The sequence below is a fragment of the Clupea harengus genome, chromosome 10 (genome assembly GCF_900700415.2).
Source record: "Clupea harengus chromosome 10, Ch_v2.0.2, whole genome shotgun sequence".
Lineage (NCBI taxonomy): Eukaryota > Metazoa > Chordata > Actinopteri > Clupeiformes > Clupeidae > Clupea > Clupea harengus.
Window position 1 is genome coordinate 9,368,968 of NC_045161.1, and position 18,096 is coordinate 9,387,063.

General features: G+C 41.6%; 1 protein-coding gene across 1 annotated transcript; it reads left to right on the forward strand.

Annotated features, from left to right (window-relative positions):
• The first annotated feature begins 3,450 nt into the window (after positions 1-3,450).
• mylk4b (myosin light chain kinase family, member 4b) lies at positions 3,451-16,423 on the forward strand. Its single transcript, XM_012839643.3, has 14 exons — positions 3,451-4,838; positions 9,443-9,524; positions 10,114-10,420; positions 10,819-11,021; positions 11,351-11,453; positions 12,943-13,036; positions 13,240-13,349; positions 13,505-13,646; positions 13,965-14,035; positions 14,544-14,672; positions 14,966-15,118; positions 15,257-15,335; positions 15,435-15,495; positions 16,289-16,423. Exons 1-13 carry the CDS (start codon positions 4,698-4,700, stop codon positions 15,489-15,491), a joined length of 1,671 nt encoding a protein of 556 aa, XP_012695097.2. The 5' UTR covers positions 3,451-4,697; the 3' UTR covers positions 15,492-15,495; positions 16,289-16,423.
• Positions 16,424-18,096: the final 1,673 nt, after the last annotated feature.

Below are 18,096 nucleotides of genomic sequence, written 5' to 3' on the forward strand. Positions count from 1 at the left end.
TGTATAACCATGCTTCTGATGTGTGTATGTGTACTCCACACCAGGTAGAACAAAAACAATCCCAGAGGACACAAGCTACCCCTTGACTACTCAGGCAGTGATCTTTTACCCCCCCCCCCCCCCCCCCCCCCCCCCCCTCTCCATTCACACGCTGCCTACCACCAGAGTCACATGCATTTAAAACTCATACTAGTGTTCATGTGAAACGCACCCAGATGACATGTCTCTAGGAAACATTAGAGCAGCCATTAGTTTGGGTCTTAATTTCAGATGTAAAGATCACAGTGGAAGTGCAGCGCAAAGCGGCTTTTCAGATCTCCCTCTCACTTGCTCCATTTAAAGTAACACTATGCAAGAATTTGACACTTTTTGAAATATGGTTTTTATAGGCAACTAGTTTTGGTACCATCCTCAAATTAATTTTGATAGCATATGGTCATGTGAAGGACAGATAGACACCTGTGTCTTTCCCACTAGCCATCCAGGATATGCCCTATGTAGTTCTGTGTTGGAACACCCTGCGTTGGAGGGCTGGAACACCCTGCAAAAATGGATGAAAAGCTTTCACAGCATGACATTGCCAGCTATACTGCCAAAAGACACCAGTTAGTGTGTTGGCAAGCGTCTATCAGTGTCAACTGGGCTGTTGGTGGTGTTTGCAAGGTTTTTGCATGCCTTTTAGGTAGTTAGCTTGCTAGTTTTGGAACAGGACTCCGTATTGCTACTTTAATGTACACTCTCCTTCTCTCTCATAACTGTGTGCCACCTGTATCTTAACAAGACCAGTACAAACAGCAGGACTGTAGCTGTGTAGCTGAGAAGATGGAAATAAGATTAACATCTTTCCCGTCCTTCCCCTACAGAGAAAAATATAAATTATATACACAAAAAGATTCTCAAAGAAATACACAGTGCCTAATCTCTCTTTCGCTCTCTCTTTTTCCCTCCCTTTCACCCTCCTCCCCTCTTCCATGTGCAGGTCAGACAGGAAGTTGGGTGTGTGTGAGGGTGTGTCTGAGCATTTGGGGCGAGGAGAGAGCTCTTTGTCAGGGGTGGATGCCTCCGGGCGCCTGATGCTCTTTCGCCACCTGGAGCAAGTGGAGACACTGCGCTGCTACTGGGAGCAGAAAGAACAACAGGTACACACACACACACACACACACACACACACACATACACACACACACACACACACTTCAGGCATAAACATGGAAACACACACAGAGACACACACACTCCACACAATTAATATGCTTACAGGTTTCTAATTTCTAACTCCTCCAGAATTTTGGCTTGCATGATGCCCCTTTTATATACTCTGCGATACTCACCTGGAAAGTGATAGGCTGTTATAACAGCATTTATCCAGCAGAGGGCGAGATCAGCCTGGAAAACCATTGGGCACCATATAGACGTGTCCATTAGACCAGTGTTTCCCAAACTTTTTTTCTGGGGACCCATATTTTAAAAGTCGAAAGCCTTTGCGACCCTAGCCAATAGACATTATTCGTAAATCACAAAATAAAGGTGGATTTGACCATTATTGAACATTAATGAGGATATTGTATTGTTATTTTATTTTATAAATTATATTTTATTGTTATTTCAGAACTTGTAAGCCTACTGCCATTGTTAATAAGATATCTCAGACTGAGTGATCACTTCTCTCTGAACAATTATTACTAAGTTTTAAATAATGAAAAGTAATGCAATTGAACCAGCAATATTAAAATAAGGTATCCAATAAGTGCCTATTTGGACATTAAATGTAGGCTATTGAAGAAAAAAAACATAGCCCATTTTTTCTTCTTTTCAACATTCAATTGAACCAGCAATATTGGAACAATATATGAAATAATTACAAAAAGATTACAAATTATACAAAACATATCTTAACATTTCAACATTGCTAATGGGGTTTGGCCTGTCTGCGTTTTTCTAGCGCGTTCCAGTCCGGGGTGCAGGAGAGAGCACAACGCATACCAGGCGCAGCATTCAGTCTGTTTCTGTACTTTGTCTTCATTTTTGTGAGCACAGAAAATCACAATGCACATATATGTAGTAATGAAAGGAATATGCATAGATATACTGGCCCTACTGAGGACAGGATATTCTGACGAAATGCGTATCCAGAATGATAAGGACACAGATCCATAGCGTCTTTGCAGAGTGCGATTGCAGATGAGCTGCTACAACTCGGTTTCTTCTGAAGGACTGAAGGCCAACTCAAGCAAAGACTCAGGACTCTCAAATTCGAAGGGATTTTGGATCCACCTTTTATCATTCAGAATGACATACCTCTCTGAAAATAGCGATCAAAGTTCTCAATAAGCGCAGCGAGATGAGTTTGAATAAGCGCAGAGAGGTGTTTCACTTGTGTGGCCGCAACATCATGTTCTTCTACGTGCTGCAACACAGTGGGGAACATGTAGTGACTTGGGTCTGGCCTTCTGAGTCGTGCAAGCCACAGCTTCAATGACTTTTGGAAAGCCTGAACATTTTTCCAATTAAGGAAAACATTGTCGTGCCGTCCCTGTAATTTTAAATTCAGTTCGTTGAGGGATGAAAAGATATCGGCCAGATAAGACCAATTGAGAAGCCAATCATCAGTGAGTAATTCGGCAAGAGCGGTCTTTTTTTCTGGATAAGGAACGCATGAATTTCATGTCTAAGTTCATAGAATCTGGTCAAAACTCTGCCTTTGGACAACCAGCGCACTTCAGTGTGAAACAGCGTGTGTTCTGCTCCCATGTCAGTGCACAGTTGATCAAACAGCTGGTTGTTAAGTGCGCTGGCCTTAATGAAGTTTACAACGCGAATAACTTCGCTCAGTGTTTTGTCGAAAATACCCAAATTAAACAAGAATAACACTAGTCAGATTAACGTTTACTTGTCAAAACATAATGTGACAAAGTCATTTGTACAGAATTTAGACCGGTATATGTAAAAGCAGGAGGAAAGCATATTATTATCTCGAAAACCAACGCGGTGAGTGGAACGAAGTGGGAGTGTCCGATAATTGACGCAGGCGAAAACGTACTCATGTAACGTGTCACCGTAAACATTATTAGAAATATTTAGAAATACGTTTTCTTGCGGTGTTAAACGAGTCGTACACGTTAAAAAGGACAAATATCTCTTTCGAAAACCATTAGTTTGGGTAAGCTTATACATAACGGTAATCTATAAATAGACTTAGCATATCGATTTTTTAACTAACTGTCCGATAACTGACGCAGCTACAGATGCAGATCTTGACAAGGCGACCCAAAAAAAATCTCTTGCGACCCAGCTGAGGGTCGCGACCCAGTCTTTGGGAAACAATGCATTAGACAACCCATTTGAAATATTACCTTACCGTAAACTCTGTGACACACCATCTCTCTCAATATCTCCAAGCATCTCCTCTCTCTCTCTCTCTCTCTCTCTCTCTCTCTCTCTATTTTTCTGTACCAGTTCAGTATAGGATGAATTGTATCAATCCAGTTTCAGAATTGGCTGTGTTGGGTATGTTGAGGTTTATGGTGGTATTGTGTGGGTGGGCTGGCACTAGGTCGGCATGGTTGGTCAGCGGTGAGTTCCACTGGTGTTGGTTCAGTGCTGGGTTACAGTTCACCGGGTGCTAAGTTGGACTAGTATGTCTTTGGAACAGTGTTGGGACAGAGCTGGATTGAATTTCACTGCAGTAGTGTTTGTGTTGTTGCTGGAATGGTGTGGGATTGCATTTGACTCAAGTGTTGTTAGGTAGGAGTTAGACCCAGTAGGTGTGTAACTGATTTGGCACTAGGTGATGAAAGGCTGGTGTTGGCGCGGTGTGGTATTTAGCAGGAATGATGTGATTGGGTTGGGATGAGTGTAATTTAGTTGTTGTTAAGTTTGACTGCAGTGGCATTAGGCTGGTATTATGTTGGTTTATAGTTTGCAGAGGGGTTGATTTTGATTAAAGCATCATTAAGATATTGCTGGGCTGCTCTGGTGGTAGTTGATTAAAGAGCTGTTATGTCAAAATAAAGCTTGAGTGCTATAGTTGTGAAACTCTTTGAGACGAGGTTTTGTGAGCTGGATTTATTAACAAGCATACACACATTTATTAACACACACATTACCACCCACAGACTTCTTCATCAGGAGATAGTCTCAAGCAATCAATTTTAATATTCAGAGTTAGTATGTGTGATTGAGTGAGAGCGAGAGAGCAAGAGTATGTGTGTGTGCTTGTATGTGTGAAACCGTAGCTGTGTTGCTGTGGTGTCTGACTTCCACCTGTCCTGCTCTCGTCTCCCAGACAGGCCACACACTCCTTATAGGGAAAGTACCCTCTCCCTCTCACTCACTCTCTCTCTCCCTCTCTCTCTCACTCCCACCCTCCTTCTCTCTCTCTCTCTCTCACTCTCCTAATCGTCAGCAAACTGCAGGTTGCAAAGCCGGTGTCAACAACAAGGGCATAGCAGTTTTCAAGCGAGAATAAGAGAAAGAGGAGGGAAGAAAAGAAAGGAAAAGGGGGAAACATAGGGACAGTGCAAGAGATAAACAGTGAGAAAAAAGAGATATCCATAAAAACAGATATTCATTTCATCTGAGGACACGTATGGAAAGATTGCCTTAGAGAAATATTGCCTTAGCTGTAGTCCAGAGTGCAAATAGAGTGACTGAGTGTGTGTGTGAGTGTGTGTGAGTGTGCGTGTATGTGTGTGTGAATGGCCATTATGGAGAATTTCTTTGCTGATCGGGATGTGTGGATTGTTGGGAGTGTGTGTTTGATTGCTTCCTTCGTTTGGAGACGATTATGGAATTTAATCAGCCACAAGAGGAAGGGAGAGACCACGACAGATGTACAGGTAGATACACACGCACATGCAGCCTCAAAACCACACACTCATTAGGTCTCTCACTCACTAATCCAACTAAAATACAATTATAAATGTTATTGTGCACAAATGTGTGTGTGTGTGTGTGTGTGTGTGTGTGTGTGTGTGTGTGTGTGTGTGTGTGTGTGTGTGTGTGTGCGTGCGTGCGTGCGTGTGTGTGTGTGTGCGTGTGTGTGTGTGTGTGTGTGTGATTGATCATTGGGTGAAATACATACCTGAATTCCTACATGATCTCATTACATACCATTTTAAAAACATACTGATTGGCAGACAGATGTCTGAACAGATAGGTGGATGGCTGGATGGATGGATAGATGGATGGATAGTTTGGTTGAGTCAGCTCAGTGTGGACATAACTGTATCAGCTGGATGTAGATAGATTTACTGATCTGTAAATTAATTATAAATGAGGAGAGAAAGGCCTGTCTGCACGTATGTGTATATATTTCTATTGTCTGTTCTTTCTATCATTTGTTTTTCATGTATATCATTTTCCATGTCTTTGGATGTGTTTGTCTTGTCTGTCTGTCCCTGTCATCCAGTGTGTGTGTTGGGAATCTGTCTGTCATCCGTCTACCTGGCTAAATATCTATCTTTATATCTGTTTGTATGTTTGGATCCTTGCACATTGGTTGTCTCTTTTCTGTTGATTTATCTTTCTGGCATGGTTGTCTGACTGCATGCTGCATATGTTGGCATATTTGTCTATCTGTCTTTCTGTTTCTGTCTGAGTGTCCACCTCTATGTCCGTCGACATGTGGCCTTATCTGTAACCATGTCTGTTCTTCCATCTGTCTCTGTGTCTGTCCTCTGTCTTCCTTTTCATCTTCACCATTTGTTTTTTGTCATTTGTCTTTCTGCATACATACCCACCTGTTTGTCTTCCTTTTGGTCTTTGTACCTGGTTGTCTGGTTGCCTGGTTGTCTCCCTATCATACTGTTTTAGCAGTTCATCTTTCAGTCTCCCAGCTCAGACATTGGTCTACCTCTCTGCAATTCTGTCTTTTGTCATCTTGTCCTGTCTGTCTATCTATCTGTGTCTGTCTCCTCAAGTCTGTAATCTGTCTCAGTGTGGCACACTCTTTGACTGTCTCTTCTGCCTGTTTGTATATAGGCGTCCTCCTCTCAGTGTGTCTTTTAACTTGAGTTATGGGCTTGTCTCCTGGCACCAGGATGAAATGAAATGAGAGTGACTGAAGTGGGTTGTCACATATACCAGTCCTGTATCAGTAAGATGTGCACAGAGGAGTGGAGTCATATTGAGATATGCCCTCAGACAGCAGTCAAGCACATAGAATGTCATGCATATCTCCCTACATTAGTTTAGTATTGAATAACACCTTCACATAATTAGTGTAAATGAATGGGAAGATTTATCATATTTGACACCAACTTTGACCGTAGTATCTCTCGTCTTGCGACCACAGAAGTACGTTTCAGCCTTGCTGGTTTCACTGTAATCCTTACACAACCCCTCTGTAAATATTAGCATTTTTGCTATAGTTTAAACTGTTTTATAGTGTGTATGAAATGCATGGCTATACTGTTTTTAGAACTGGCATAGAGAGACAAGACTCAATGTCCTGCACAATGTCCAGGTCTCTTGCTATCAAAATGACTTCTGCAGTTGGTATTTTTGACCTCTCTAACTGTTTCTAACTGTTGATACATTATAGCCTAGAAGTGACATCTTTTGCACATCAAGATGAGAGGTCCATTAGCGCCCCAGTAACCTGAGCAATTATAGCTAATAAAAAGAAAAAAAAAAACGTGTGTATGGTGAGCTATGTCAACATTATTTTTGGCCACCCAAAAAGACATGGTGGGCCGTGATCGCTCGGATTTCCAGTTTAACAGCTGTGAGGTAGTATCCACAAGGTGAATTACATTATAAATGGTTTTAGAAGCTGTGGGTTTTGACGCGGGGCGCGGGGCGCGTGAGCACTAGAGCGGTGGGTGGGATGGGGGCAACATGTCCTTTCCAACCTCTCGCCTCTCTGCCAGTCTCTATTTCAGAACACAGTTCCTACTCCTTTAGGACCACGTGTGTTCCTACGTTACAGACAAGATTACCTCCTCCTGTCTCCCTTGCCCCCTGACTCTACCCCCCCGGGAATGTGCCTCTGTAACTTGGCATCACCTTTCATTCTCAGAGCTCTGGTGACGGTCGTTTACACATCTCATTAAGCCTCTGCCACCAGTTAATGTGTGTGTGTGTGTGTGTGTGCTTGTGTGTGCTTGTGTGTGCGGGTACGTGAGTCCACTGCTAGTATTCATTACCTGATTTCAACTTCCTGTAGTGTAGTTGGTTATTAGCATTACTGCTATGAAATTGGGGTTGAAAATTAGTTCATGCAGGTCTAAAAGAGTCATCGGAACATACCACACCCACACAAAGACGCACGTCACACATACACACACACACACACATTAGAAATAGCTACTTACTTACGGTGAGTGAGAGATGACTGACACTGAAGTGAAGTGGAAATTAGGTGATCAATCACACTGACATATTTAATTACCCACAATACACTGCTCCTGCTATTCTAAGATTAGTGCAAGGGAAAAGTGCAACACACAACACACACTCTCACTCTTTCAATCTCTCCCTCTCTCTCTATCAATCTCTATCTGTGTGTGTGTGTGTGTGTCAGAGAGAGAGAGAGAAGGAATGATGAGGCTCACACTCAAGTTCAGGTTATTATAATGCTGCGTACACGCGACAGGCTTTTGTTTGCTTAGCAAATCCACAGATATGCAATAGGTGACATTTAGTGTTCTAGACGATTCCATGCCTGTTAGCCCTATATGTGACACTGGCATGGGGGGACATAAGTCACAAGCTTTCAGCTGTTAGCTGTCAGAACCATTTCTGACGTACTGTTTTATGATGTTTACAAGGGGTTAAGAAAATCTTCCTGTTGTGGAGAAAGCACATTATATTTTATGTTTATTTCTCCATTGCCATTAGAGTTCCCTTAACCCCAATACCATTCCAATTCAACGCAGAATTTGATTACTTAATATTTGATAGCTCGAGATGAATTAATGTTAAATTGATTCATGCTAACTAATAAAAATAACTAATTTTGGTTCAGGAAACCTTCATCTGTTCAGTTTTATGCTGATATTTGGTCAGATATTATTATTTAAGTGCCTTGATTTGATATTCACATTTGAAATGCTGGTGTACACTTGGAAACATTGCTTTAAAAATGGCTTAAAGAGAGTTGTACAATGATGTGAGAAGAAGCATCATAAAATAATGATCAACTGTGTGTTTGTGTGTGCGTGCACATGTGTGCATGCTTTCTGAATGAGTGGCACTTAGACACTACATGCGGTTCAACAGCTGACTTTATGAGCTGTCAACACTCAAAGAGATAGACGGGCTGTGTGTGTGTGTGTGTGTGTGTGTGTGTGTGTGTGTGTGTGTGTGTGTGTGTGTGTGTGTCCCTTCATAAAAAGCATCCACAAATCCTTTGAATGGTGACTTCCTGGTATTAAATAAAAGATCCGGGTGAGATTGTGTAACGAGTAAACAAGTGAGCTGAAAAGCCACAGACAAACTTCCACGTCACATGGTGTGATGACATTTGTGAGTCCGTTAAATAAATCAACGATTATTTTGTTTTGTCTAAAACATGTTTGACTTCCCAAGTAAGGCCCTTAAATAGATTATTTCCAACTAACTGTCGGTGTATATTTGAGTCTGGTTAGCCAAACCTAACCTACCATAAATAATTTGGCCTCAAATTGCTATGGTAGGGCATTGGAAGGGAGGAATAGTTTTAAAATATTACTCACCACAGTGATGCACAGGAGCTGAAGTCTTGTGTATGCATGTGGACTTCATGTGTGTCTATTACTGTTATGGGCACTAATACCCCTGATAGGTGAAAATTCACTCTAGTTACCTCAGGACTCCGGAGGTAGAAGTATATTTATTAGACAACAATTGCAATCTGGCTCGCTCACAGCACAAGGATGAAAGTGAAGCAATATTAAACACATCGCACAAGGTTTATATAGACAGAAGTTTAGCGTTCAGCAGGGATATCCACGTGATGGATCTCTAACGTCCGAGGCTCCCTGTCTTGCAAGGATGGCAGTTTTGCACAAGGTCGGAAGAAGCACAGTTCGACCCTTCTTATCACCTCTGGTCTAAACATGCTCTTGTACGTATGCAGACTAAGTGGCACCTAATAAGTAACACACACACAGAAACACAGAAAAGCCATGTTCCTGCTTACATAAGCACATGATTTATACAAGGTATATATTAATACAAGGCACTTGCTTCAGTGCTTGGAAATTATCTCCATCAACCCCTCTCTCCCCCCACCCAAACACACACACACACACACACAGGAAGTAACAAGGGAATGCAATCTACATATATACTTATCTTTATTTCATAACAAATGGACAAACTTCCTTGTTGTAATTCTCAGAATAATTTACAACCACCTCGCCCTTTGTACACAAGCACCCATATGACCCTGAAGCACCCGCTATATCTTCCATCTGCCTTTCTCTGTATCACATCCTATTTCTAACTTTTTCCCCAGTTCAAACCAAAGAAGGATGACGAGACATGCCACCTGAAGAGCTTCAAACCACAGAAGAAAAAGAAGTCTCCAGATGATGCAGGTGTGCATACTGCCCATGCTCTTCATCATCTCCTGAAGTTAGACTGGGATAGACTGTCTAAAACGCCCCTCACACACTCCCATAGCAACAGACCCATACAACTGACTTGCACACAGGAATGTAAACCAGACCTTTACACTAATACTTACTTATTCTATATACCCATACACAAAGAATATATGTTTTTTTAATGAAATCTCACTGGCACTGTGTCACTCCGTCACTCAGACTGGTCCCTACACTGTCAGTTTTCCATTTTCTCTGATCTATTACATCTTTTCCTACCTTTCTCATACCAACTCACTGCACTTATCCGTACTCTCAGAACACTTATGGCCTTTGCGCTTCCTAATATCAGACTGTTGTGCCATAGTACCTGTTAGACAGATCTCTCCCCCGGCCGATACTCACTTTTACTGCCCCAGTTTCACTTGCCTCGTCCTTGACTTACAATTGCACTACCTTTGTTCTCCCACCATTAGCACTAGTAATCACACATATGTTGCGCTGTGTGTGTCTTTGTGTTTGTGGTTGTGTGTGTGTGTGTGTGTGTTTGTGTGTGTTTATTCTGTGTGCCATTCATTATCAGATACAGCCCAGGCTCTGCTTTCAGAGGAGGTGCAAAAACACAACCAAGAGAACTTCCAGCGTTTCTATGACGACGGAAATGATGAAAAGCAGATTGAGGAAAAAGAACCTGAGAGAGAAGAACCTGAGAAACAAGAGGAAGAGACGGAGATAGAAAAGGTTGTGCAAAAAAGAGAAGTTGCAAAGAATTCTGAAGAGGAAGGAGAAAAAGACCAAGTGAGGGAAAGTATCACGATAGAAGAAAAAGAGGAGATAAAAGATGGACATCAGCCTCTGCCTCAGACCGTTCCGTCTGAGAGCAGCCCAAGGTACACTTACTTGGAAGTACAACCTTCCACAACCTTCCTTAAAGTCTTCCACATACACACATTTTTACTCTCCCTCACTTACAAACACACACACACACACATATATATGTATATATACATGTATACTAACACATTTAAATATATGAAGAACTTCTCATGCTTAAATACGCACCGACACACACATATTAATATGTACCCATATATATATATATATACAGATAGACACTGACTCATCTCTCTTACACATTTGTCTTACCCAAATATGCACAAGAATGTGACATTTGCTGGATATTTCTGACACTCTGATATTTGGATAGGATTGTCTGGATAGGACTGACTGACATAGATGGCTATGAGAGACTTTCCTAGCCTGTTTGTGTTTATGTGTTTGTGTGAAGCTGTGAGGGGATGTTGAGCTCTAAGTTGAGTTGTGCGGAGGAAAAAGAAAAGAGAGAGGAAGAAGAACCGGCAGTGGAGGTGGAGAAGGGGGCAAAGACAGAAGAGGAGAGGAGTGAGGCGGCGGCAGGACCTCTGGATGTGGATGCGGGGTCCCAAGAACCACTGCAGGATGGAGAGCCATCCACAGAAGAGTACATTATTGGTAAGCCGTGGCTCACACAACGTGTCCCTTTCCCGTCTCTTTCTCTTTGATCTATTCATGTTCTCCTCTTTTATCTCGTCTTTTGCCCTCCATTGTCTTTTTCAAGTACAAAGTAATTTGACTGACAGTTGAATTTAAGTGAGCCTGAGCTTAAAATATATGCTATAACCTGGCAACATAAGGCATACAGGAAACCTACCAACAACCAGCAACAACAGAAATGTTTGATGACATCAATGCTGGATGATAATCATCTTCTCTTTCTCTCCTTCTCCCCTACCCTCTATGTCTACCTCCATCTACCTCTCCCTCTCACCTTCTCATTTTAGAATGTAGCCCCCCTCCATCTGCCCCATTTGAACATCGGATTGTGACGACCAAGACACAGCAAATCAATGCCTTCTACAGCATCACGGATGAAGTGCTAGGAGGGTACAACAAACCCCCCCCCCCACACACACACACACACCCCACACCCACACACACACACACACACACACACACACACACACACACACACACACACACACACACACACACTCTCACACATGTGCGTGTGCACACACAGGTATCAATGGTCTTAGTTATTGATAATGTTCTGAATAAGCTGTGAATGTCTCAGGCCTTTTAGGCCTGGTGTCACTCGGTCATATACCACTGAATGTTTTCATTAGGGACAGACACCCCATGTTTTGAACATCACTTAGGCAGCATTTTAATCTTATGTCAGTTATTTTCCCTGAGTCCCTGAGAAGATTTCAGCATTAGTGAAAGCATATTTTGAAAGATTTGACGTAGACTAATCTTTTTGGCGTCATCTACGTCTCACAGAGACTTGTAACTTTTCCAGTCATCGACCTGTCCTGTCTCAGGCTAGCATCCAAATAAATTCATCTCACGTCAAGTTTGATCAATCTTTGTCAATCTCAGGCCAATAAGCATTGGAAGCTTGCAACCTTGAAAACCTAACAGGTAGATTGTATAAAATTATACTATTAGGCTGTATTCAAAGCATTCAAAGCACACAATTAAGTAACTAATAAAACATTCCTGTATATTTCTGTGGTAGTATACTCTATCTGAATATACTCAATATCAAGTTAAGTATCAGTGCTTATTAGTGTACATACGTAGAAGTACTAATAAGTTAGAAATGTACTTGTAATTAGTACATTTGTAATATATGTTTTTTGGAAATCCACTAAATTTGAACTTATATTTAAAGCATTCAAAGCTCACTATTATGTAATGCACTAATAAAACATTGTATTTCGAGGTTAGTATACTTATACTAACACTTAACATCAATTTAAGTATTAGTGCTAATTAGTGTACTTATATTAACTACAATGTGGTTAGAAATGTTCTTGTAATTAGTACATTTGTAATATATATTTATTGCAGTTATATTTAGCGCAAACAATAGTGTGAAATTGGTCTCTGGTGGCTGAGACGGCTCTGTTCAGCGTGTTGTGTAACAATTGTGTGGATGTATTATGGGATGTATTATGGTTGCTTTGTGGGTGTGAATAGGCTCTGACATGAATTTGGGCTGGGCTGCAGAAGCTGTACTGCAGGGATGTCTGTTTTGCACAAGGTTGGAAGAAGCATAGTTCGACCTTTCTTATCACCTCTGGTCTAAACATGCTCTTGCACATATGCAGACTAAGTGGCACCTAATAATCTAAGTTACACACACACAGAAACACAGAAAAGCCATGTTCCTGCTTACATAAGCACACGATTCATACAAGGTATATATTAATACAAGGCACTTGATTCATATATGCTTAAGTCATTAACAGTGCTTGGAAATTATCTCCATCATGTACACCGGTATTCTTTGATAGATTGTTTTGTACTGGAAGATGCTCTCAAATGGAACAACTGTAATGGCTGTGAAATTATTGTGTTTCTTTAGGGGACGTTTTGGCATAGTCTACAAGTGTGTAGAGAAAGCCTCTGGCCTGACGCTAGCTGCTAAGATCATCAAAGCAAGGAGTGCGAAAGAAAAGGTAAGTGTTTGTGCGCTAGGGGCTTCCATCTCATGTAAGATAATATAGAATCTCCTTTTGAGGTTCAAAGTGCAGATCATTTTATGTGTTCATATCTTTGTGAATTTGTGTGTGTATGTGTGTGTGTGTGTTTTTGTGTGTGTGTGTGTGTGTGTGTGTGTGTGTGTGTGTGTGTGTGTGTGTGTGTGTGTGTGTGTGCATAGGATGTTGTAAGGAATGAAATTCAGGTGATGAATCTGCTGGACCACGCTAACCTTATCCAACTCCACTCTGCCTTCGAATCCCGTTATGGCATCACCCTTCTACTTGAGTAGTGAGTACCACGCTCACCCTCTATTCATAGAAGAAAAATACGTGAAAGGCCCAGACATGTTGAAAACAAAACCCTACAATGTCTGTTTTAAACTTTAAACTTTTCAACTTTAACTGTCATCTTGTGTGTGTGCTTGTGTGTGTCTGTGTGTGTAGTGTGGAGGGAGGTGAGCTCTTTGACAGGATCATTGATGAGAGCTTTAATCTGACAGAGCTGGATACAGTTCTTTTTATCAGGCAGATCAGTGAAGGACTACAGTACATGCACAGAATGTACATCCTGCATCTAGACCTGAAGGTACACCCACACCTGTGCTCCCACATACCCGCAAATTTACGGCTCGCTGACGACCTTTTCTCTCAACTGCAGAATGTTCCAGTACTGAATAAAATGTTAAAACAGTAAGAGTGCTGGTAAACAAAAAATAACTAAAAAACTCATATGAATATAAAGGTTTGTTTTACTCTTCTGCTTCTGGAACTAATAGTGAATGAGCAGCATACACATGGGAATAGATGTTTTACAGATCAACACAGTCACAAAAATGGTCACACACATACATTCATGACTGTTCTATTTATCAGTTATTGTTGATGGTTTTATTTTACCTTTCAGCCAGAGAACATTCTATGTGTGAGCAGGAAGACAAACAAGATCAAAATAATTGACTTTGGCTTGGCTAGGAGGTAAGGCTGATACTTAAACTGGCATGGGACTCTAATGTACTTTATTGATACGGATGATTTATGCTTCATAATATGTATGTGTGTGTATTTGTGTACACGCAGTGGTACAGCCAGATCACTTAAAGGTGCTGGTCTTGAAATGCCTACACACACACATACACACTCTCATATTCCGGTTTGTAGGTATCATTCATTCACAAGCTACCTGAGCCTGGAAGACCGGTTCTCCCCCACCCTAATCCTGAAATTCAGGATTTTTTAACTGAAATCCTGAATGTCACGATCAGGGTGGAGGGGACAAGGCCTTCTAGGCCACCCAAACGACACAAACAATATATCTCAATAGGGAAACAAAGATATGACAACTAAAACGAACAGTAAGAGGATACACATGGAACAGCCTCTGGGATAATCTCTCTCATGACCTCTATCTCTCTCCCTTTCTCTTTCTCTCTCTCTCTCTCTCACACACAAACATTTTTGCACTCTCTATCAATCTCTCTCTCAGGTATAAGCCAAGAGAGAAGTTGAGGGTAAACTTTGGCACGCCAGAGTTTTTGGCTCCAGAGGTGATTAATTACGAATTTGTCTCCTTCCCCACGGACATGTGGAGCCTTGGAGTGATTACATACATGCTGTAAGCAGACACACACACACACACACACAAACTACTACTGCTATGACATATCTATATACACATCTACTGCAGACATCAATTCATTCATACATGTGTGTTTCTTTGTGTGTGTGTGTGTGTGTGTGTGTGTGTGTGTGTGTGTGTGTGTGTGTGTGTGTGTGTGTGTGTGTGTGTGTGTGTGTGTGTGTGTGTGTGTGTGTGTGTGTGTGTGTGTGTGTGTGTGTGTGTGTGTGTGTGTGTGTGTGTGTGTGCGCGCGCGTGTGTGTGCGCGTGTGTGTGTGTCCATTACCCAGGCTGAGTGGTCTATCTCCATTCCTGGGGGATGATGACAGTGAGACCCTGAACAACATCCTTGCCTGTCAGTGGAGCTTCGAGGAGGCAGAATTTGCACAGACCTCAGATGAGGCAAAAGACTTCATTACACTGTTGCTGGTCAAGAGCAAGTGGTGAGTGAGTGAGTGAGTGTGTGTGTGTGTGTCTGTGTGTGTGTGTGTGTGTGTGTGTGTGTGTGTGTGTGTGTGTGTGTGTGTGTGTGGTATAGCTTTGTTTTACACACAAGTGACACAACTATTTGTGTTTTTCAGCTGGAGGATGAGTGCCTCTCAGTCCCTCAAGCACCCCTGGCTTTCAGACCGTGGACTTCATTATCGCTTGTATGAGAAGGTGAGACACACACACCAATACCAATACTACTCACACAATGGTCTTTGTAAATGTCCCTGCCCTTTAGCATACACCCAATTCACCCGATATATCTTTCAGCAAAAGCAACTGAATCCATCCAAAGACACACCCCCACCACCACCACCTGAAAGCTGAGCAGGTAAAACACACTCACACACACACACACACACTATAGAAGGTATGCCTTGATGTCCCTTTGCACTGATTTCAACATATGCTGCAACATGGTTGCCCTTAATAGGGGAACCTGCAAAAACCGGAGTAAAACAAACGGTTACATGCTGAAATTAAGCAGTTGGACTCAACCCTGATCCTTACAGCTTACCAAAGAACCACTGGTTCTTTCCACCTGATTTTGACGGGAATTGGGAATCAATGGGAGGGCAATGAAACAGAGGCAGATGGACATGGAGAGAACAGATACTCTGATAGTCTCCAAAATTCCTGAATAAACTGGACAATTGTGTGGCAGGTGTATATTTTCGTAATCCCACCATTAGCAGTGACAGGACTCTTAAATTCTGGGAAAACCCAAAAAACATATCTAATTGAACTGTAACAACTCGTCTGAGACATCACACAACGATATCTAAAGTTCTAGTAAACACACATTCATTGAAATGATATGTGATAGAGATGTATTTAAGTAAAAGACTATGGAGAGGAAGGTGAAAAGGATAGTATTTAGGGACAATGTCAAGCTAAATGCTGCTACTCAGTAAGTTTGTCTTTCAGACACGCAGTGGGTATCACTGCAGTGACCCATGCCTACTGTGACGTCGTATGCAGACCCTCTATACTAAAGACTTTAACATTGGTTTGGTTGTTGTGGCAAGTAAATATCTGAAAAAAACTCTGCTGTGCTGTCTTTCCTTCTGTATGTGTGTGTGTGTGTTTGTGTGTGTGTGTGTGTGTACACTTTTCTTTTGCAGAATGAAACCCCGACCTCTAGGACCAATCACTATGATGCCTGTTGTCACATACACAGAACGCATTCATTGCACAGACATACCCACACCCACACACACACACACACACACACACACACACACACACACACACACACACACACACACACACACACTGTCTCACAGACACACACACACACACACACACACACACACACACACAAACACGTGTTGATAAAACACTAACTCACCCATAGCCACTCACCCACCCTTACACACACACATACACACACACACACACAAACCTGTTTGAGCTCCTTTAGTGAAGCCCATCAGTCTTACATCTTAACCTCTTTGTTTTTCCTGTTTATTTACAGATTGATATGTTAACTTGTTTATTTATTGGCTATTCTGAATGCTTCCAGATCACAGATACTGACGCACACTGCAATGGGAACTCTGGGAAGAGAACACGCCAGAAGAATGTTCAGATCCCATTACTTGCATCTGTTAGAAATCTGTCACAATAGAAATATGTGAAATATAAAATCCTCTCTGAACAGAATAATGCTTGAAGAAAAAACTTGAAAAGCACACATGCAAGTGTACTCTACACACACAAGGACTTAATGGAAAGTCACACACATACATGCTTATGTTCACACATACACACACACACACTGACATCCTTGTGCTAATGTTTACTGTGTTATCAGACAATTCCGCTACCATCTCACCTTCCGTGAAGGCCAAATAATCAACAGTACACTACCTATGATTCACTTATAATGTATTGTGCGGTTTCACGTGTGTATTGTTTTAGACTAGGAGAGTAATCACTTCATATCCTACAGCAGACAAAACCCTAACCTATACCCCCATCCCCTCCTTCTAACTCATCAATATGTATCTTCTGTTCTCTTGTACAACACAAAATTCTACCATTGGCTTCTGATCTTACATGCTGTATTGCCCCATGTATTTTGCCCCCCCCCCCGAGCACAATAAAGCTCAGACCTGCGCTACTACACCACCCTCCAACATTACCCCAAGTTCAAAAGCCTTCAGGCCCAACTTATGCTTTTATCTTCCATCATCAGCGTCTGTTTTTGTGTCCTTAGCCCTAACCCCTTACTTTTGCTACCATCACCCTACATTAACCCATGTTCCTTAGCCTTTGTCCTGAAGTCCTAATACATGTTCATATCTCCAAGCCCCTGCCTAAAAACTTAACCCAGTCCCTCATATTGTCAATGTTGATTGTGTCTCCTGTTGTCTTAGATAGATGCATTTTGTTTCAGTTTTTGAGTTTCATTTTATGTTTGAGTTGAGTTTTATTGTCCAAGTTGTGGTTGTATTTCTTTTGAGTGTTATTGTAAAGCAAACAATGTGATTGAAGACACTGAATAAACATGAACTCATCTGTTTCATCCTTGTTTTGTTATGAAATAGTGAGTGTAGGATAAATATGGAATTAACATTGGCGTGTGCCTGAATGCGTCGAAAATGTAAATTCCTAAAAAATTATTATAACCCTGTTGTAGTGCGTCAGACCTGTTCTCCCCACCCCAAATCCGGAAATTCAGGATGTTTGCACTGACAAGCTCCTGAATGTCAGGGTTAGGGTGGAGGAGACAAGGCCTTCCAGGCTACCCAAACTCTCTCAGACACAAACAATATATCTCAATGGATAAACAAAGATATGACAACTAAAACGAACAGTAAGAGGATACACATGGAACAGCCTCTGGGATCATCTCTCTCATGTCTCTCTCTCCTTCTCTCTCACACACACAAACATTTTTATCAATAGAAATATGTGAAATATAAAA